Genomic DNA, 22230 nt, shown 5'->3' with positions numbered 1-22230 from the left:
TTGTACTCCTAAACTCAATGTATGAGAGTGCCTATTTCCCCCTGTACTCATTAACAGCATGCATTATACACCTTTTCCATTTTTGCTAGTTCAACAGTTAAAAAAAATGCTATCTTGTTTCAATTTTCTTTTTTTTTTTATGCAAGAAGTTGAGTACCTCTCTACGTATTTGTTGGTCAGTGTATTTCTTTTCCTGCAAACTATCTTCTTATGTAGTTTATGCTTATGTTATGTAGCAACTCAGATATTGTCTGTACATCAGATCTTACCTGCCTTTCTTGATCTCCTATGTATTCAGGTAGATATCATGATGATAGAATTAGTAACAATTGTAAAATGACAAGATTGCTGTCATCTAGCTTGCAGAAGAAATAAACATAAGTATTTTGTAATCATTCTTTTGGAAATGCTGTTGAAAAAATAGTTTACTTAAAAATATTAAGGTGATTTTCTATATCCAATTGTCTACATGTGTATACACATAATTTTTATTTTCTTTGATCTCTGGTAATAAAAATATGATTCAAGGAATAAAGACTACATTCAGTATTAATACAACCAACTTTCAGAATTCCTTACTATCTTTTTGGGGGGTGTATAGGTGAGTGTCAGCTCTTATTTCTTTGGCAGATTTAGTTTCCACGGAAAGAGGTGTAAGACATAACCTTGGATTTAGTGTTTGTATCAATGTCACTCTTCTTTGGCATCAGTATATATATGCCTAAAATTAGATGAACTTAAAAAACAATACAGTATTCTCAAATTAAGAAACTGTAAATTCTGTTTAACTTTAGCTAGATTCCTTTGTGGGTTTGTTTTTTCTTTTTTGGTTGGAGGAAGCACTTGCTCTTAAAGAAAACATGTCAAATATCAAACAATATTTATTGAATATCTGCTTTATGCTTACTACTTTGCTGAATATTGCTTATTTAGTTCACAAGGATGTGAAAAAAATCAGGTGAAGGATCCACATGAGCTTGAGTCTTCAGGAACTGTTGTTATCAAGATGCAATTTGAATATGTCTGTAGGTGGTTAAGCAAAGGGGAAGGTGAAGGTACTATGAAAAGGAATGCCTCAAAATAGCTGCGTTTTTTTCTATCAGTATTTTATTATCATGGTTTTTCACCTGATGGTAATCCATTACATTAGCTGTGTATGAGACCCTTTGCCTATGGACTTTCAAACATTTCCTCTTTGTTTACTTTCTCCTTCTCTTTTGCTTGCAACAAAGAGGTCTTCCCTCTTAAAAATCTTGTTTATGCTGTGGGCCTGGTTTCAGATATCATCATTAACTTTCATTTTTGTTAACTTAGAAAAATTGTTTAGATCTTAGATCTTCAGTTTTCTCATCTGTAAAACAGAGACGATAGTACTATCTTGTAGAGTTGGTTTGAGTGATTGAGATAGTGTATTAAGAATATGGAGTACAGTGCCTGGCATAGAACAGGTGCTCAATAAATTAACAGCCTCAAATGTCATTTCCATCGTCATTGTCATCATCATCACCACCACCACCACCAAAATCCATAGCTCTTTTAAAAGGTTATCTTTTAAAATTATCACATCCCTTATTTTCTCTTTGTAAACAGTCGAACAGTAGTGAATATGTGTTAACTATACTTCTCATGTCTGTTAGTTTTCTAGTGCTGCTGTAATAAAGTATCACAAACTGGGTGTTATAAAGCCACAGAAATTTTCTTATAGTTCTGGGAACTAAAAGTCTAAAATCAAGATGTCAGCAGAGACTTGCTCCCTCTGAGACACTAGGTAGAATCCTTCCTTGTCTCTTCTAACTTCTGGTGGTGACTGTCAATCCTTGGCATTCATTCCTTGACTTGTAGCTGCATCACTCCATTCTCTGTATATGTCATCAAATGGCCTTCTCTGTGTGTCTTGGTTTTATCTCTTCTCTTCTTATAAAGACGGCAGTTAAACTGGATTAAGGTGCACCTTAATGACCTCATCTTAATTTGATTAAATCTGCACAGACCCCATTTCTGCATTAGGTCACATTCACAGGTACTAGAGATTAGGACTTCAATATATGTTTTTTGAGGGGATATAGTTCAACCCATAACACTGTAGGAAAGCATATATATGATCTGTTTAGGAGAAAATATCTTGCCTTTAGAGATTAGTTCTTTCAGCTTTTAATCGGATTTTGTGGTTAAAGTTGTACATCCATTGTGACATTTTCCTTATTATCTTCCCATCAGTAGAGCTGTCATTATCTTTGTTCAGGTCTTGTATTTAGAAAATAAAATAAACTAAAGCTACCGTCTTCTTGTGAATCTTAGACTGAAAATAGCTTATGAAAGTATATAGGGATTTATTTTTATTCTTCCAGTTTAAAGAAGTGCTTTCTAGCATTATTGAGTACTATAGATACTTGATAACTCTATTTAAAGATGCTGATAGTTTAAATTTTTCCTTAGTCTTATAAACTGAAATCTATTTGAATAATTTTTGATAAAATACTAAAATTAATGTTTTATTCTCTTCAGGAAATAGCACACTCTCAGGTAAAACAGGAGGCTGTATTGCTTCATGAAAAACTTTATGAGTTGGAGTCCCATAGAGATCAACTGATTGCAGAAGACAAAAGCATGGGATCTCCAATGGAAGAGAGAGAGAGATTACTTAAGCAGGTAGGAAAAATAGACGAAGGTATTTTAATGTCAGGATTTGGTAAATGTATCAGTTTGTTTTATTTAAGGTATATGAATCAAACAGAAAGCCAGTAAGCTATTGTCTTAAAAAATAATGAAAAATGAGCTCCACCTAAATTAGTATGAACTGCTCGACCAGGAAAATCTAAGTAAAAATCATTTCTCACATAAACTGTTTTTAGACTTAAATCCTAAATTTATATGGTCTTCATACATATTTTGGCCATTTTTTCATGTTTTGGATCCTTATAGGGAAAACTTGAAACTCTTCTTATTGGTCAGTAAATAATTATGTAATCTTATTGAAGATCTGTTCATTCCATTTGTTTTGAGCCTTGTGTTTAGAAAATGAAGTGCCCTAAGGCTGATGACTTTGTGTGGCTATTTCTGTCAGTGCTTCCATAAAGTGAATGGAATTAAAATGTCCTGTGAAATCACAATATGTCACCAAGTTGTGTCACATGTATTTAGTAACTTTCTTACTACCCCAAGGCTGGCTTTAACTTAGCCTATTGTTTATCCTGAGACACCCTAAATGTAGGATTCTTAGAAGCCTACATATTTGGGAACAGTTTCAGTCAGGAACCTACAAATAGAATTCCTTTGTGGTATTAGATTTAATCATGGGCATACAAGAACATAAGAGATCAACCCAGGAGCTATTTAAGTATTAGAATCGTTCTAGAAAGGTATTAAAATCTGGAATCTCTGAAGTTCCTTGGAAAGAGATATTGAAGGCAGGGGAAGAGACAGCAATCCTGGGATAGGATTGACAGATAAAATACAGAATGACTGATTACATTACTGATTAATTTCAGATAAGCAGTGAATAACCTTTTAGAATAAATATGTATGTAAGGATGATAATAAGTATATTCCAAATGTTGCATGGTATATACCTACCCCAAAAGTAATTCATTATTTTTCTGAAAATCAAATGTAACAGGGATTGCTAAATCTGGCAACCCTACTTTGTGTGTGGGTTGGTGGTGTGTAGCAGGGGTGGGGAGACAGGCTCAGAAATCCTAGATATACTGATCTAGGCCTAAAGATGTGTTATCCTCATGGTGCCATGTAGACAGGTATGGATATATCATTCAATACTCTTCCTTTGAAGAAGAAAGAAAAATCTGTGACTAGTTCCCTCATGATGTTTCTTTTAACTTCAAAGTTTGAATTTTAAGAAATAAGTGTAAAGAAAGAAAATAGTTTTGACATTTTAGTACAACATACCTTAGAGGAAGATAGCTTACCAATGAGTGATTCTTTAAATACTATTTTCTCTTTATGCCTTTATAGGTTAAAGAAGATAATCAGGAAATAGCCAGCATGGAGCGACAGTAAGTATATTTACACTAGGACATTTTACATTCATTTCCCATCTTTTAAATTACATTGAAAATATATAAGAAATGCTTATTGTTACAGCCTTTTTTTCCTATGGTTCACATTGGCAGTATTGATGCAGCTTTCAGTTTTATTTACAGCTTTAACTAGTTCTTTGAATGTTAAGAGCCATTATATAGTATCATTGCTTTTTAAAAACAGCTTTATTACAATACATAACATACAATTCATATATTTAAAGGTTTCAATTCAGAGGTTTTTAATATATACACAGAGTTGTGCAACCACCACCTCAATCAATTTTAGAACAGTTCAGTCACTCCAATAAGAACCCATATCTCTTAACCGTCACCCCTCTCATCTCTCATTCCCAGCCCAAGGTGGTGGTAACCACTCTACTTTATGTATTTTATGTCTCTATAGATTGGCCTATTCTGGACATTTCTTTCTTTCTTTCTTTCTTTCTTTTTTTTTTTTTAGTATATATATTTTTTATTGAAGTATAGTCAGTCCACAATGTTGTGTAAATTTTTTTTCTTTCGTGGATATTTCATATAAGTGAAAGCATACAATATGTGGTCCTATGAGGCTGGATTCTTTCACTTAGCATAATGTTTTCAAGGTTCATATATTTGTAGCATTTATCAGTAGTTCATTTCTTTTTATTGCCAATTAATATCCCATCATGTAGATATACCATATTATCCATTCATTAATTGATGGACATTTGGATTGTTTTCATTATGGTTGTGATGGATCATGCTGGTATGAACATTTGTGTACAGATTTTTGTGTGGGCATATATTTTCACTTAGGTATTTATCTACAAGTGGAATTGCTGGTTTCTATAGTAACCCTACATTTAACTGTTTGAGGAAATGCCAGAGTATTTTCCAAAGCAGCTGCACCATTTTACATTTTCACCAGCAGTGTATAAGTCTTCCAGTTTCTCCATGTCCTCATCAATATTTATTACCTGTTGTTTCTGATTAAACCATCATAGTGGGTGTGAAGTGGTATCTCATTATTGTCTTGATTTGCATCTCCCTGATGACTAATGAATGATGTTGAACCTCTTTTCCTGTACTTATTGATTATATGTATACATTCTTTGGGAAAATGTCTAGTTACATTCTTTGCCCATTTTTAAATTGGATTATTTATTGTTTTATTACTGAATTATAAGGGTTCTATGTATATTCAGAATACAAGTCTCTTCTCAGATAAATGATTTGTAAAATTTTTATTCCATTCTGTGGATTGTCTTTTCACTTTCTTTTTGATGTTCTTTGAAGCACAAAAGTTTTAAATTTTGATGATGTCTAGTTTATTTTTTTCTTTTGTTGCTTGTACTTTTGATGTCATATCTAAGAAACTAATGACTAATTCAAGGTCATGAAGATTTATGCTTACTTTTTGTTATTTAAGTGTTTTATAGTTTAATTCTTATGCTTAGAGCTATGATCCATTTTTTTAACTTTTGTATGTGGTATGAGGTAGGAGTCCAGTTTTATTCTTTTGCTTGTGCATGTCCAGTTGTCTCAGCACCATTTGCTGAAATATTCTTTCAACAAATACTCTTTCAACAAATATTTTTAATATTCTTTCTCTGTTTAATTGTTTTGATACCTTTGTCAAAAATCAATTGTATATAAATACAGGGTCTTATTTCTAGACTCACAGTTCTATTCCATTACTATATATATATTCCAGCACCATACTGATTACTATGGCTTTATAATAAGTACAACTGCTTTTGTTAAATTTTTAACCCACATAATCTTCTGTTAATGGTAAATTTTACTCTTATTTTCTAAGACTAATTTACCAACTTAGTTCAATTTGTATAAACCTACAAAAATAAGATTGCTAAAGATTTTTTACTTTCTTAATATCACAAGCCAAGCTCAAAATAAGGCTGGGGAAGGGTCTACTTTTGAAATCAGGAAACCTAATATTCTCAAAATATACTTATACTCAAAATATGAATCATGAGAAAAATTTAGAAAAGATTTTTCTCTCAAGTTTATACTATTGTTCCCAGAATAAGATATATCGTTTCTTGATATTGTTTATGCAGATTAGAAAAGATTTAAGATTTCCTCACATCATCATTAAATGTTTTTACTGAACATCTAAATTATCTGTCATAAATTAATTTAATAATATTTCAACAGGTTAACAGATATAAAAGAAAAAATAAATCAATTTAATGAAGAAATTAGACAACTTGACATGGATTTAGAAGAACACCAAGGTAATTATTTTGATATTTTTATAATGTATAGTAGCATTTATTTGGTATACCTCAGGGGCTGTTTACCTCTTTGTGATATCACTAAGTCTTTGTGATATCACTAGGTTTAACTACTAAAATACTAAACTGCTATAATACTAAACATGAGAATTAATATTGAGTTATTTAAGCCAACTAGAAACTTGATATAACTTAAAATGGATATATGATGAATTTATTTCATTTTACAAAGAAAACTTTTTTTAATGAAGTAAAATATTTTAAAGTTGCTCACATATTTCTAAATTATGCTTCAAAATGGTCAACTATGAACTGGAGTAACTGATAGAGTTGCAGGGGAGTGAGGAGCAAGTCACAAATATCACAAACAATGCAGAAAGAATTTATTCCTAGAGAGTCCAGTGATGAAGTGGCAAATACTGATTGTTCTGATTCTCTCTCAGCTTTCCCTAGCAGTGGGATTTGAAGAGCCCAGGTGGGGATCAGAGCATTTGGGGAAGCCTGGGGTACAAACGAGTGGAAATGCTGTGGTGGGGATTTGGGAGCTATAGTGTGTGTGTGGTTGGGGGAAGAGTTTGGGCATTACAGTTTCCTAACTGTTTTCTCTCTAATAGGGGAGAGAAAGGTAGGTTCCTATGGTACTTTAATCACATATTAACTGCAGACCAGTTAATATGCTCCTGGATTATCAAGAGTTGAGTTAAGTATGATATTGTCAATATATAATTATTATGGCTAAAGAAACATTCGTAGCAGGGAAAAGGGGTGTTCTTTTCCTAAACTAATTTTTTACTTCAGTTTTAATGCAGTGTATTAGTTTTATTTGTACTTTTTCTTCATTTATGAATAATAGCATTAGCTACTATTAATTGGTTACTTATCTGGACTGGGCACTTTGTGATCTTTGCAGGAACCCTTTGAAGCCTGTAACCTCATTTTTACTTGTTGAAGCTCAGAGAAGTTACTCAAATTCCCACAGCTAGTAAGGGGTAAAGTCTAGTTATAAACCAAATTGTCTTTGGCCCCAAAGTCTTAGTTCTATTGCACAAGCCTAATCTTGGCTTTCTTATAGAAAATGCTGCATTTGTGAAATAAAAATATTCTTGTGAAATGCTTACAGTTTTATTTACATGTGGCTATATGTAAATAAGACATCTAAAGGTAGACAAACTTTCAGTCCCAGTTATTATCTGGGCTTTTGTTTTCTCATCTTCAAAATGAATAAAATGGTTCTACTTCACTAAGATTTATGAATGTTAAATGGTATATATGGCAAGGTAGATTCACAATAAATTGCTGAGACTAAGTTCATGTTATTTTCTTTATTAAATTATTTTTTTTATTTTAATTTATGTAGATCTGTATTATAGATTTTCTTTATTAATAAATTATTCTGATACATCTGATAATGTTCTTGATTTCAGATGCTTTATGGATACATTCTAAATAATCTCTTTCTAAACTTAAATTTCTAGCAAGATTATATTTATTTTTTCAGTAAAATAACTCATTTTGGGGTAACAGTTTCTTACTTTATTATTAATTACTAATTTTAAGAAAATAGAATGCTTTGAATTGTGGCTTCCATTTTCCTGTTTTCTAACATTCTTTGTCCTATTTTGATTAACATAGAAAGAGACAATTGGTAATGTAGTACTGTAATAGTAGCAAAAGTGTTTATATATGTACATATAAAATATATGTGATATATGAATATTATGTATTTATATGTTCATATATATATATATATCAGTGTGTTAATTTTTTGTTCTTCTGCTACACTGTGATCATCCTGGATTATTGGTTCAACAGCATAGAGGGTTTGTTAAAAGGTTACTTGTTAGAAGGTTACTTGTTAGTTCAGGACCTCATTATTTCTTGCCTGAACTATTGCAGTAGCCTCCTAACTGGTCTCCTCACCTCCAGTCTTGCTCCCTCTCAGATTCAGCCACCACAGTGTTGCCAGAGTAACTTGTATGGAATGTGACCTTGTGTCATTCTCCTACTTAATAGTGCTTTCCCATGACCTGCCAAATAAAGTTCAAGAATCTTTGTATGGCATTATAGTCCCTCCATAATCTGTGTTTCATAAGCCTCCTCTGCTCCCCTCATCATCTCTATTCTTACATTAATACTTGTGATACCTCACTCCTCACCCCTTACATCAATCTGTTTCATGCACAGTTCTTCGCTCCTGTTAGTTGTTCCCTTATATTGAATGTTCTTTTCCCTGTTATTTACCTTACTAACTTCTCATCTTCTAAGATCTAGCTCAGGTGTCCTTTCATATCCAACATAATAACCCTGACTTCCCTCCCTGACCTATTTATGGGCTGGGCTAAGTGAGTGATCCCATCTGTTATCAGAACACACTGCATAACTGTATCACTGCATTGGCCACATTACGCTACCACTGTCTACTTAGATATTTGTCTTTCCCTTAGAGTATAACATCCTCAAGGACTAGGACTGTGTCTTACTCACTTTGGTAACCTCTTTCATCAACACGGGTTCCTGGGAAAATAAACATTCAACAAATGTTTGAGAAATGAACTAAATAGTCAGATTTGTAGAATGAACTAAAAGTGGGAGTTAAACTCTAGTCACTTCTTTGGGCCCTCTAGTTCTTAGGTTATACAAATGCACTCCTATCCAGAGAGAGCTTAATTGGTTAGCAACAGTTTTATTACTTTCTTGGGGATTCCTACCTTAGATTTATGATTTTCAATAAAGAGGTAGATTCTTGTCTGTATCTGCATTCTCAGCTATCCCTTGACTCAAGATTGTGGATAATCTGCTCCTTAAGATGTGGAGGATAATCAAGTTACTTTGACTTTCTGGTCCATACTCTGCCCTCAGCTTTATTCCCTCTGGCCTATTTTATTAATTTCTTCCATTTATGGCACCTGTGTATAATCCAGTTAGGCTACCTTTTGCTTTGTAGGGGTTCTAGTTAAGACAGCATATAAACCATAAATGATGTTTGTACATGTCTGTCTTTGTTAGTACTTGTTCCAACCTTGCAGTTTAAATAAACTTTTTAGAAATTTGCACAGTTCATTTTAAATTTAAAGATGTCCTTAGATAATGGTTTAGGTACAGTTATGTTTTCTGCTAGGTATTAATGGTGGCCCTGTAAACCAACAAGTTCCTCAAGTGCATCATATTTATGCATTTTTTAAGTCCTTAAAGTTATAATTTGCTAAAGGTTACATTGTCTCAAAGTTAACTAAATAAAATCAGCTAACAGTTATTTGACTATTCTGCAAAAATCTTTATTATTCCCAGATGCTGAGTTATCAGTTTCTTTGCCAATCTGGGTAAAGCAGAAAAAATCCTCATAATACACTTAGACTTTTGACCAATTCTAGATAGGCAGCTTTGCTCTCAAATCTTTATTTAGCCTTTGTAAATAATTGTTTAAAATAATCTCATAAAAGAAAATTTTCATTCTAATAAGATACTACTTTTTTTAAACTGCTGGGGGAATTAATTTTGTTATGTTAAATATTTGCTAAATTTCACCCATACGGTGTTTTTGCTTTATTGATGGATCAGATAATTTTGTTATATGGGTTCTAAAAATATTTAGGTTTAAGTAAGTGTACTGTCCTATATATTAGCAGAGAAGGAATTGTTATTATTTTTACTAACTAGAAGCAATGAGAAATATTCCTATTGAAAGTTGATGTATGGTTAGAATTTGGCTACAAACTCTATCATTATTAAAGCAGAGCGTTGTTGGCAAATGCCGTGCTACTTTTCAGAAAAGCCTTATTTCTCCTGAAATTCATCCTTATTTCTCCTTTCTTAGCTGAAGTGCCAACCATTAAATATCTACTTAATTGTTCCTTTTTAAGATGCTCCTTCGGAATGAGAAAGAGAAAGTCATGGAAAAAGCGTTGTTGCTCTGGGTAAAGAAGGCAACAAAAAATAGATAATAGTAGCCTATATTCTCATTCAATATAGGATATCATTTTTAATGAAGATCCTTTTACTTCAAGATTTACCTCTAACGTATAGCTGAGTAATTGGTTTTTGAAAAAACAATTGTTGACTAAGAAAATATTTATTCTAACCACAAATTAATACTTGAGGATTTGTATGTTTCACATTGAAGTTCCCTCAAAATAGTGTTTCTTGGTTCACTTAAGTCAAAACAGGCTCCTACGTTACTCTTCACTGTCTTACATGAAATTCTGAAAAGACAGTGTTACTATTTTAAGACATGACAAAACCTTTCATGGTGTAGGAACACAAAATTAGTAATCTATGCAGAATTCCTGAGGTTTTTGAAATTGGGTTAACTCTTACTTTACCGATCATGGCTTAGGTTTAGGCTTTCTGAAGTCTGCTAAATTAGTTATCACTTGTCCGTCTGCTTCCAGCTTCCAAAACGTTATTGCTATTGTTTTCTCTCCTATTTTCCTCATTTCTGGGAGTTTGACCTTTAAAAATTCTTTTTACTATAATTTTAGTGGAGTTTCAGGTTGGGGGCAGTTCGAATTAGATATGCATGTTTAACCTGCCATCTTTATCAAAAAATTACCAGGTATAGACTTACCTACCCAGAATTTCTAAAGAGTTCTAATCACCTTGAATATACTTTATTTTATGGGTTTGTTGGGGGTATGTCTGTGTGTGTGTGTGTGTGTGTGTGTGTGTGCGTGCGTGCGTGCACACGTGTTGCCTCAAATGACCATTCTCGTATGTTTTCATTAACTGTGCAATTAGCCTCAGCATCTAGGACGTTATACCTTTTTGCTTTTTAAAAATTTTCCTTACACTAGTTAAAGTTATTTTGAAGACTCCAATTAATTTATTGTTAAAAGTTGTGTACTTTTTGTAGATAAATCCGGTATGTACTTAATGTGAAAAATTCAAGCGATACAAAAATGTATGGAGTAAAAACTCATCTCCTTTCTCCTCATACTTATCCCATTCTTCAGAGGTTATCATTGTTTACAGTTTGGTATTTATAACCTTTTAGACTTTTTTCTATAATAGCTTATATATACTTATTAATTGATTGATACTATATAGTTCTTCTGAGCTTGAGTCTTTTCGTTTAACTATATATAATAAACATTCTTCCATATGAGGATCTATACTTCATTCTAAGAAGTATAGCATAGTGATCAATGTCAGGGCTCTAAAGCCACACTAAGAATGGTGCCTGGCACGTATTTAAGTACTTACAACACTTTAACTATAGTCATGTTGATATTGTTGTTAAATAGTATTAGCTATATCCACATTGACAGTAGATTGTTTCTAATTTTTCATTATCAAGAACAATGCTGCAGTAAATAACCTTGATAAATACATGTGTGTTAATTGTATATTTCTATAGGCTAAATTTCTAGAAGTGAAATTTTTAATAGAGTGTTCTTATATATACAATTCTGATTATTTTTGAAAATTTATTTCCAGAAAACGTACCATTTTATACAACCAGCAGCAGTATGTGAAAGTGCTTTCTCACCAGTGCTAGTTACCAAAAATTTCTTAGTTTTTGTCAGTCAAGATAATACACTTCTCTGACATGTCACTATTCTCAAAGGCCTGAATTTGTCATACTACCATGATCCACAAGATGGGGCTAATTTTCTAGACATCTGCATACTCAAACTGGGCTTGAGTAACGCAGTTAACAAAGTACAGTCACGTATCTCCCCAGAAAATATTTTGGGGCATTATTACTCACTACAAATTATCCTTCAATTTTAGAGTATGGCATCTTCCTAAAGATTGATTAGAATATAAAACCAACTGTCATGTAATTATTAATAGAATGTATTACAGACATTGAAATAACAGCTACAATGTCATAACTATATATCATAATTGAGGTATATGCAAAATGCTACAGGATCATTGGGTTACTGTCTTAAATTGAATGAATTCATTGCAATTTACTCCTTAATTTATATGCTGCTTTCAAGAATAGTAAAAACATAAAATATAACACTTTTCTTTGGTTTCTCTTAGGATACTTCTTCCTACTCAGAGTTTCAAGGCCTGAGTTAGAAGCTTTTATTCTTTATGACAGATTAAATAGAATTTATAAAGACAAAATAGTTTTGTTTTAGAGCACAGGTTCTGCAACCCAAATGCCAGGATTCAGATCTGGCCTGTGCTATTCTACTGGCTAACCTTAGACATGCTTCTTCATCTTTCTGTAGCTTACTTTCCTCGTCTTTAAAGGGGAGATAATAACAGTACCTATCTTCCTCTTAGGGTTGCTGTGAGGATTAGATGAATGGAGCGTGTGTGTGTGTGTGACTCAGAGTAGCATGCTATTTAAAAATTGCACATAAGAAGGGGAGGGTACAGCTCAGTAGTAGTGCGTGTGCTTAGCATGCACAAGGTCTTGGGTTCCATCCCAAGTACCTCCATTAAATAAATTAATTAATTAGTAAGCCTAATTACCTCCCCTCCTAAATAAATATAAATAAATAAATAAACAAACAAACAAATAAATAAAAACTGCATGTAGATGTTAGTTGTTGGCTGTTACTAATGATATTAATTTATAAACTGAAATTTGAATAAGTTTCATGGAGATTTTCCTAAAACATTTGAAAGTACTTCCTCATCAGTATTTTCCCTAGGATGTACATGATAATGTAGTCAGTTTCATAGTGGTTTATCTTTTGGTATCTGAGATTTCAAATGGCATGTATATGTTGCTATTCTGTACTTTCTGAATATATATTTTATGGAGAAAAATGAATCACCGTTTATTGTTTAATTTGGAGATTGGTTAAACTATTTTTTATATATTTCACTAGGATGGTGGTATTATCTTCAGACCGGGTGCATCAAAACCATCTGAAACTTGTTAGAAATAAAACTTCTTGGACTCTACCCTAGACCTATTGAACATAAAACCTTGGGAACAGGTCTTAGCAATTTGTGTTTTGACATACTCTCCTGATGATTCTGATGCATGCTAAAGTTTGATAACTACTGCTTTAGGAAATAATTAAGAACTTACATTGTGTTTAATACATGCCAAAGATTACTCCTTATACCATCTGATTTTGTTGATTATAACTCTGTTGAAACAAACTTCTTCATAGTTCTTTTTCTTTTCTTTAGAAACGGTGAGGCTTTAAGCAATATTTTAACTTTTACATATTTAGAGAATTTTTATTGTACATTTTAAATGCCTCTAGTATGTAGACTTAGAATTATCAGAACTTGTTTGAATAACTGTAAAGAAATTTTCCTGCCAAAATTTAAAACATTTTGTAGAGAATGTGTGTTCAATAAATTGGATGAAGCTTGAAGCTAAAAGTTAGTTTAAAACATTAAAGTTACACATATTCATTTTAACATACCAGTTTAATACTATTTGATGTACTAGTTTTTTACTTACTGCTATAGTGATATGCAAAATGTAGGTGAGAGAGAGACTGAGTGTAAGAGGATGGACTTTAATAGGAGTTTGAAACTAATTAAAATTGAAGTAGGAGTCGGGGAGGAGAAAGTGCCGTAGGTTACTAAAATATGTGAAAATGTTATAGGAGGTTTGGATAGCAGCTCAGTGTGAATTCATGTGATAAAATCACAACAGCTGGAATCCTAGACTGCATTACCAAAACATGAATATAGAGACTATGGGAAGTGATAGTCTGCTTGGAATCCTAAGTTTCTTGGCATCATACTTTAAAAGGAATAAAGAAAAACTGGAACTCAATGAGAGTGAAATGAACAGAATGGTAAAGAGACTGAAACCATGCCACAGAAGGAACACTTGAAGGAACCAGGAGATTGAGCTTGACTCAGAAGGACCCCAAGTGCTAGAAAAGAAAGAATCTGGATGTGCGCAAGTCCTTCAAGGTTTATTCTTGTTCCACCTCTCTAATTTGATTTGCTTTCTGCTGCCCTTTCACCTCTAAAGTCAGTAGGCCTGCTGAATTGGGAGCCTTGAGGCCAGGAGAGTCACTAGCACATACCTTGTATACTGATCAGGAGAGAAGATTGGGATAGTTGCCTTTCTGAAAAATGGTGATCAGATCTTCTCCAGGGTTCAGAACTGCTTCTCAGAGTAGAAAAATCGCGATTGGTCTGTAAGCCCTGATTCAAGAGAACATTTTATGATAGAGAGGCAGAAGAGTCAGATGACCTTATTGACAGTGAGGACAAAGGTGATTGTGGTGGTGCTCAGCCCTTTAGTGCTGCAAAAAGAGCGTATCTCCCTTACTTCACTGGCTGGCTATAGCAGAGAATATCAAAAAGCAATGGTGTCCTTTCTATACTATCCCAAATCTTTTGTAACAACAATCCATACTCATTTCTTCTTTCCTCCCTGTGAGGGGAAAAAAGGCCTAAATTTATAGTGGAAAAGTTGGGATACTTGTCTTACTAGAGTATAAGTTTCTTGAAGAAAAATACCTTATTTATCTCTAGAATTTCTACATTACCTATTAAAGTGCCTTGCTGATATGATACCTTCTATGTAAAAACCTCCTGAACTCTTCACCCATCTAGTTACCATAGTACTTTATATATAACTCAGTTTCAGTACTTATGTTGCATTGTAACTTTTGCTTTTGTGCACCTAATAGACTAGAAGCCCTTCTGGGATATAGTGGTAACTGCCTTGTTTATTTTGATATCCCTAGCACCTATTATAGTATCCGGCATATAGTCATCAGTAAATTTGGAAGAAATAAGTTATGTAGAACTATGATCATATCAGACACTCAGAGCTTGAGGATAGCTCTAAAGTTACACTTATTTGACAAGTGTGTCCTTTCCCCTTTCTTTTGGTCTCCTCATTTTTAATTTTTCTACATTAGGCCCTTTTGCTGGCCTGCTTTGCACCTTCAGTGTGATAGCTGATTAGCTTCTCCCATCTATGATCTTGTGCTCTCCTATGATAGTAAATCTAAGGATAGAATTGGTAACAAGCCCTATATTTTACCCTACTTTAGGACTGCCCACATCTGTGCATTGCGTCTCATGGGAGGCTCAGATATGAATCCACCAACTGAGAAATCACAATATAGAGGAGTTCACTAGGGCCCTGATCTCTTTTCTTTTTAAGAACAGTGGTATGGGAGGAGGTTTTGTAAAGCTTGAGAATCTGCCAAGATATATAGGAGCTCTGTCCTATCTAATCCAGCTGACCAGCTGTGTAGCTGGAGACATTGACCAGACACATCTTCCAGCTCAATCTAATGGCAACTGAGAACATGAATTTGAGGGGAGCAGGAGGGATGAATCTCCCAGGTTTCTGACTTGGATAAGTGTATGGTGAAGTGCTTTCAAACATAAGAGGGAATACAGAGGGGTGCAGACTTTGAGGGAGAAGAGTTTAATTATGGATATACTGCATATTAGGATGTCCTGAAACATATCCACATGAATATATCTAGTAAGCAATTGCATTAAGCAATCTGAAAATTAGGAAAAAGATCAAATTTGAGAGTTCTTAAAGAATGAGTGGGGTTACCTTGAATGTAATGTAGCATTAGAAGTCAAGTAAACAGAATCCAGAATTTAAATGAAGCAAGAGAAAGCCAAGAAAGCCATGAAGAAGCCAAGAAGACAGAGAAGAAATGATCTGAGAGTAAGAAAAACCAGAAAAACTCCACCCCCCAAACAACAAACAATGTAAGGAAAAAAAATTGAAAGAAGGAAGGATGTATCAATAGTGTCAAATATTGCAGAGTAAGATAACTGGAAACTGCCCCTTGGATTTGATAATCTTACTGCGAACAATTTCATTGGAATGGCAGGAGGAGAAACCTCATTGCAGTGTCTTGGGGTCTAATAGCAAGATGGGGAACTGCAAACAGCCTATGTAGGGAATTCTCTTAAGTTTAAAAGAGGAAAGATAAGATGGTAATTAAATTCCTGTAAAGCCTAGGATACAAACCTTACTCTTAATCCCTTAATGTCTGACCAGTCTCCCAATAGTGTAACTTCTCAGCCAGTCATTACAAGAAACTAGGATTTTCCTTGAAACCTAGGCCATGGCGGGTTCAGCAGATACTAGTTTTTCTGCTACTTCACATATGTTATATAACATTTATAGGCACATCACTCTTCTATGAGGGTATTCCAGATCATGTATGCTATAAGCTCATATTCTTTAACTTTGTTTCCCACCCAAAAAATTACTGCCATAAGATAAGTGAATAGTAGTAACATCATTATAGAACTAATCATAGTTTATCTATATTGTGTTTTTTTAAAACTTAGTTATATACAAACTTTGTTATTAGTAAAAAATTATCTCTCCCCTCACCCTTGCAGCTAATCACACTACATCAGTATGCTCTGAGACCATTGTTGATCGTTTGAACTGAGTAATAGTCCAGTAAAGTTTTTAATGGATCCAAAGCCTTAGTCAGAGTGAACCATATGTTTCCCATTGGTTCTGAATGTCCCTGGCTGGGATTTCATGACCTCTGGGTTTTACTGTCCTTATTTTACAGTAGCTTTCAGCTTTTTACTACCAGTAATGTTGAGGGGGCTTTGACAAGATTTTCTCTGTATCAGGGCTGTCGTCAATGAGCTTGGGAAAAATATTTTCAGACCAGAAAGCAAAAAAGCTGTCTGCTGACCTAGGTCTCTGACTTTGCCATCACCGTTTTTTACTTGTAATTCACTTCCCACCCATGCAAGTATACAAGTGGAAGCCCATGCTTCCATGTAATTAGGGGTTCTATCTTCCTCTACTCCCTAACTTTACTGCTGCTGTAGCCAATATTTGGAAAAACCATATACCCTATAGAAGGATATATAGAACACAGGCTGACCATTGGGTTTTAGACTCTGGACTCTAACTGACAGTTCCCCCATTTTCTTTGAACTCTTCTTCCTAAAGTTTTTCTAGATGCCAGCTTCTTATCTGGAACCCCTTTAGGAGCCTATTATTCTTTCCATCTTTGCTGGGTATCATCTTAGTAAGCTTTTCTAGTTTCTCTAGAATGCTAAGAACTAACTGACTTGATTGAAGAAACTACAGATTGGAGCAAGCACAAATTTATTCTGCTTTCTCTACCAGGGTCCCTGGGAGCACAGGACTGCAGCCATCTCACTAGTCCAGGGAAACAGCCTTGTGCCTCCAAGACTCAATTTTTGTTACGCTGAAAATCATGTTGTTCTAAGATAATCATGATCCACCTCTACTACTGGTCCCTTTATGCAGCTGAAGTGTCAGATTTCATCCATTTTTTTGGGCCTTTGATTTTTTTATTTTAATTATGTCTTTCACATATATTAAATACATGTCTATAACTGCTGTAAGCAACTTCTTCCTCAACATGCTTTTCTTTTCAGTAGATAATACAACCATGTCCTCAATTGCTCAAGCCAGAAACCCTGGGAATCATACTTGACTTCTCCCTCACTAACCCTTACCAAAATCCATAGACTCTGGCTCTTAAATGCCTCAAACAAAAATCCTCTACCTTACATCCTAGTTGCCACCAAGCAATCTTCATCTTTCACCTGGATTACTGTGACACCCTCCTAACTAGTCTTATTGCCTCTAATCTGACTTCTCTTTTATTATCCTGATCAGAAATATTTTTCAGAAATGCACATTGATCATTTTATTCCTCTGCTTAAAATTCTTCAGTAATTTTACCATTGTCCTTAGGAGAAAGTCCAGACTTTCATAACATGTGGCTTATAAAGTTTTTGATAACCTGCCTCATCTTTGTGCTGCTTTTTTTTTTTTTTTAAGTAGAGTCAGTTTATAGTGTGTCGATTTCTGGTGTAAAAGTCAACTGTGATTTTTCTTTCATGTCAGTAAAGCTTTTTTTTTAATGGTAGTACTGGGGATTGAGCCCAGGACCTCATGCGTGCTAAGCACGCAGTCTACCACTGAGCTATCCCCTCCCATTTTGTGCCATTTTTTCACTTCACATTCTCTGCCTGAACCATAATACTCTTTCAGTTTCTTGTGCTATCACATTCATCCTCACTTTCAAATTCCTGTACTTATAATGCTTTGATTTTGAACTTCTATATTTTGACTAGGTAACTCCTATTCATTCATCCTTTATAATGTAGCTTAAATATTGCTTCTTTAGAGAAAAATTTCCTGATACCTCAAACTAGATTAATTGTCCTTGTTGTGTACTGCTATAGCAGGCTTTACTTTCATATGATAGCTCTTAGTAAGTGTTGTTAAATATCTAGACTTTGAGCTCTTTGAGGGAAGTAACCCTGCTATCTTACTGACTATTGTAGCCATTCAGAGATGAAATGAACTTTCCTGGGAGTTCATGTTTCCCGTCACCAGTTCGTGTGTGTATTGAATAGCTGCAAGTTGGAAGTGAAATAGAGAACCATTGGAAAACCTTTCAGTCCTTTTCAGTCAGAGGATTGTTCTTTCTAAATAGTCAAACATTCATATATAGGTGTTTTAAAAGACTACATAATTCAGTGTGAAAGAATCCCACCTAATTGAAAATATTGAATATTCAATGACTAATCGCATATAGAGAACCTACGAGAGATGTTTCATTTTAAGCACTGTTTCTAGAGTTTTTGAAATTAATGTTTTTTTTTTATTGCTTATAGGTGAAATGAATCAGAAGTACAAGGAGCTGAAAAAAAGGGAGGAAAGTATGGACAGTAAGCAATAATCTTATAGATACGAAAATTTTATATTCTCAGGTAGCTGTTCACTTATACTAAATCAGAGATCTCGTTCTGGGAAAATGTAATGACTAATAATAGAAGTGTGGAAGTGTGGACATTCAGAGCATTTGCCTTTAAGTATTACCAAATACCTCGCATAGTTTAGGGATGAGCAGAGAATTCTACAAAGATTTTGTACATGTGTGTGTATGACTTTTTATTCAGGGGTACACTCTAAAGCTAATATTTACACTCATAGACTATAGAGCATCTGTAGAACACTCATTGATTGAATGTTGACTTTTCTCTTTTATCTGCTTCACTATGTTCACCTTCAATATCTTTCACCTTTTTTTAGGTTTTCATAATACTTGTCTCATTATTTATTAGCCTCACCTCTGATTTTGTTACTTGGTTCTATCACTAACTGGAACTTTAGTAGTCTTCTGTTACAGCTTCTCACTTACTTTTTTAAAAATCTGAACTTGACTTTGTAAATAGATCTTCACTTAAATTTATGTTGTACATTATAAAGTTTTTCAATATTGACTATATTAACTATTACTGGCTTCCTTTTCTAATTATCATGTTTCTAGAATCTGCCATTTTTATATGTCTAATGTCAGTTGTTACCTTCATACATGTTATAAAGCAGTCATTGCCATCTCTGATTTAATGATATTCCAAGATTTCTTTAAAATATCAGCAAGTACCAAAAATTATCTCAAACTTAATTTGTTATTTTATGCTGATAATAAAATTATTTTAAGTTAACTTTTGGAAGATCCATAGAAATACTGTAAGAATGTAAATAAGAGCAAATTATGTCCTAATTCTATATTAGACAAGAAAAAGGATGATTTCTTACAATGTTTATTTATAATCTGAATAAATTACTAAACTTATTGAGATTAATTCAGCAGCATAAGTAAAATACCCATTTTCAGATAAAAAAGGTAATTAGTAATATTTTCAGAAGTAAAGCTAGTGGCTAATTATAGATGTTAATAATTGTACATGTATCAAGGAGATCCTAGTGTAAAAACATAGGACTTATTCTGATCTCTCAGATCTCTTTTTAATCAACTTTTTGTTTTGAGCCTGAATTTATAAATTTTTTATTTATTTGTATTAAGGTCATAAGAGTTAAACTTTGAAAGTTTGAAAGTATATAGAAATGCTCTTATTGAGTAATTTAATTACCCTTGGGTTAATAAAAAAATTAAACAGTGAAAGTTTAAAATTTGCTTTGAATTTCTAAAAAGTGCTCTTCAGACCAACAAATCAGTTTATATAGTGATTAACTACATCAACAGTAGCTTCTCATCATATTTTTCAATTGGCAGATTTTATTGAGACTTTTGAGGAAACTAAGAATCAGGAAGTGGAAAGGAAGGCACAGATAGAAGCCAACATTGTTGCACTTTTGGAGCACAGTAGTAGAGTAAGTACCGTGTGCCTATCTTGGTGTCTTCTTTACTTTCACTGTGATTATCTTTCTAAATACAACTCAGAAATTGCAATGGTTCACTATTATGTAAGAGAACAGAGTACCTAATGAATATCTTGATTCAGCAAAAAATGTTTATTGGGCATCTACTAATGTGTGGTACCATAGGAAGAAAAATGCACGGTCTCTTCAATATTCTAAGTGTTTTAAGAATCCAGTCAGTTCCTAGACTAGTACAGTTGCATTTTTTTTCTACAGTCAAGTAAAACAAAGGTAAAAGAAACAATTCTTAATTTTAAATTAGCCTCTCCTTATTGAGAAAACCTGACTTTGAATCTCACAGTATTCTTCTATAAAACGTATATGATAAGTGATCTATTTCAAAAAAAGAATACCCATTCTAAACATCCAGTCCTTTAGCAGCATTCTCAAGAGTTTTATTGGAAACTTAAATGAGTACAATTTTTTTCATTTTTATTTCTCTGCAAATACAGAATATAAATCGAATGAAACAGATATCCTCTATCACCAATCAAGAGCTGAAGATGATGCAGGATGATCTCAATTTTAAATCTACTGAAATGCAGAAATCACAAAGTACAGCTAGGAATCTGACTTCAGGTGAGAAGACACCTAGATTTTAATGTCCTTTTCTTTCTGTAATAAAAACTGAAAATTTTAAGTCTGATGTTACTCTCTTTGATTTTTTTTGAAAGACTGAGAATATAATTTACGATTGCCTATTGCTGCAATCATTTATAGGCTTAGAATTTTTTTCATATCAACTTAATACTAATTCATTGGGATATTCTCATTCATTTAACATTTATTGAATATTGCTCTATGCCTTTGCTATGACTTGGGTATACAGAGATTTTAAAAAATCCAATCTGTTTCCTCAGGAAACTTTCAATCTGGTGGAGTGACAGATAAACAATTGAAATATAATGAAACAGTACTATGATAGAAGCATAAGGCAGAATGGAAGTGCATAGGGCTCATGTCCTCCTTGGTCTTTGGATAGTTAGGAGAGGTGTAGAGGTGGTAATGATTTATTATAATTAGTTTCAGCCATTATGACTAACGTGAGACTAGAGCAGCACTGTCCAAAAGAAGTGAGAAGTGTAATGCCAGCCACATACATAATTTAAATTTCTTAGTAGCCACATTAAAAAAGTGAAAAGAGGCAACTGAATTTCGATAATTATTTTATTTAAGCCAGTGTATTCAAAATATTATCATTTCAACATGTATTCAGTATAAAAATGATCAATGAGATTTTACAGTTACAGCCCATCATTTTGGACTAGACACATTCAAGTGCTTAAAAGCCATATGTGGCTAGTGGCTGCCATTTGGATACTGCAGGTAGGGATTAAGAACAAATACACATGATTGAGTTTAAAGAGCCTAGTATAAAGTCAAGTGAAAATTTGTACGGTATCTTTGGTTTTTCAAGCGGCAGATTCTAACTATGATGGTGTGTGGTGACTTTGAATTAGCTATTTTTTTATCTACTTGAAATTATTCTGGCAGTTTATGAGGTCATGGGGAAGGAAGGCAATATTTGCTAACTTAAAAACGTTGAAAGATTCCTAAAATGGAAGATTTTCCACAGTATTTCTTTATCTGGAATCCTCAAATCTAAAAAGCTCTTGGCAGCAAAACCGGGCCTGACCTGAACTGACATTAGGCTATTTATAGTCTTTAATTATCCTACCTAATGTAACTGTTCATACTTTTTGCTGCAGAAATGTATTCATTTACTTGATATCAGGATGCTGTCTCAGACCTTTTTGTGAGAGTTATATAATAATCAATATAAGCACTATGTTAATTTCCTAACAATCCAAAGAGTTCTGCAGTCTAATACACAACTGCCTAGTTTTATAAA

General features: G+C 33.4%; 1 protein-coding gene across 7 annotated transcripts in view; it reads left to right on the top strand.

Annotated features, from left to right (window-relative positions):
- IFT74 (intraflagellar transport 74) overlaps positions 1-22230 on the top strand; it is a 65988-nt gene that overhangs the window by 33067 nt on the left and 10691 nt on the right. For 6 of the 7 annotated variants that reach the window (XM_045518757.2, XM_045518756.2, XM_045518759.2 and 3 more), the window contains 6 exons: positions 2506-2649; positions 3970-4010; positions 6195-6274; positions 18827-18880; positions 20233-20330; positions 20831-20957. In XM_045518757.2, coding sequence (XP_045374713.1) covers positions 2506-2649; positions 3970-4010; positions 6195-6274; positions 18827-18880; positions 20233-20330; positions 20831-20957 — 544 coding nt within the window. The remainder of the gene's footprint in view (positions 1-2505; positions 2650-3969; positions 4011-6194; positions 6275-18826; positions 18881-20232; positions 20331-20830; positions 20958-22230) is intronic. The other variant, XM_045518758.2, reaches the window with a different exon arrangement.

This window comes from Camelus bactrianus, chromosome 4 (assembly GCF_048773025.1).
Source record: "Camelus bactrianus isolate YW-2024 breed Bactrian camel chromosome 4, ASM4877302v1, whole genome shotgun sequence".
Taxonomy (NCBI): domain Eukaryota; kingdom Metazoa; phylum Chordata; class Mammalia; order Artiodactyla; family Camelidae; genus Camelus; species Camelus bactrianus.
The sequence above is the reverse complement of the archived record's forward strand: the minus strand, read 5'-3'. Positions and strand labels throughout refer to the sequence as shown.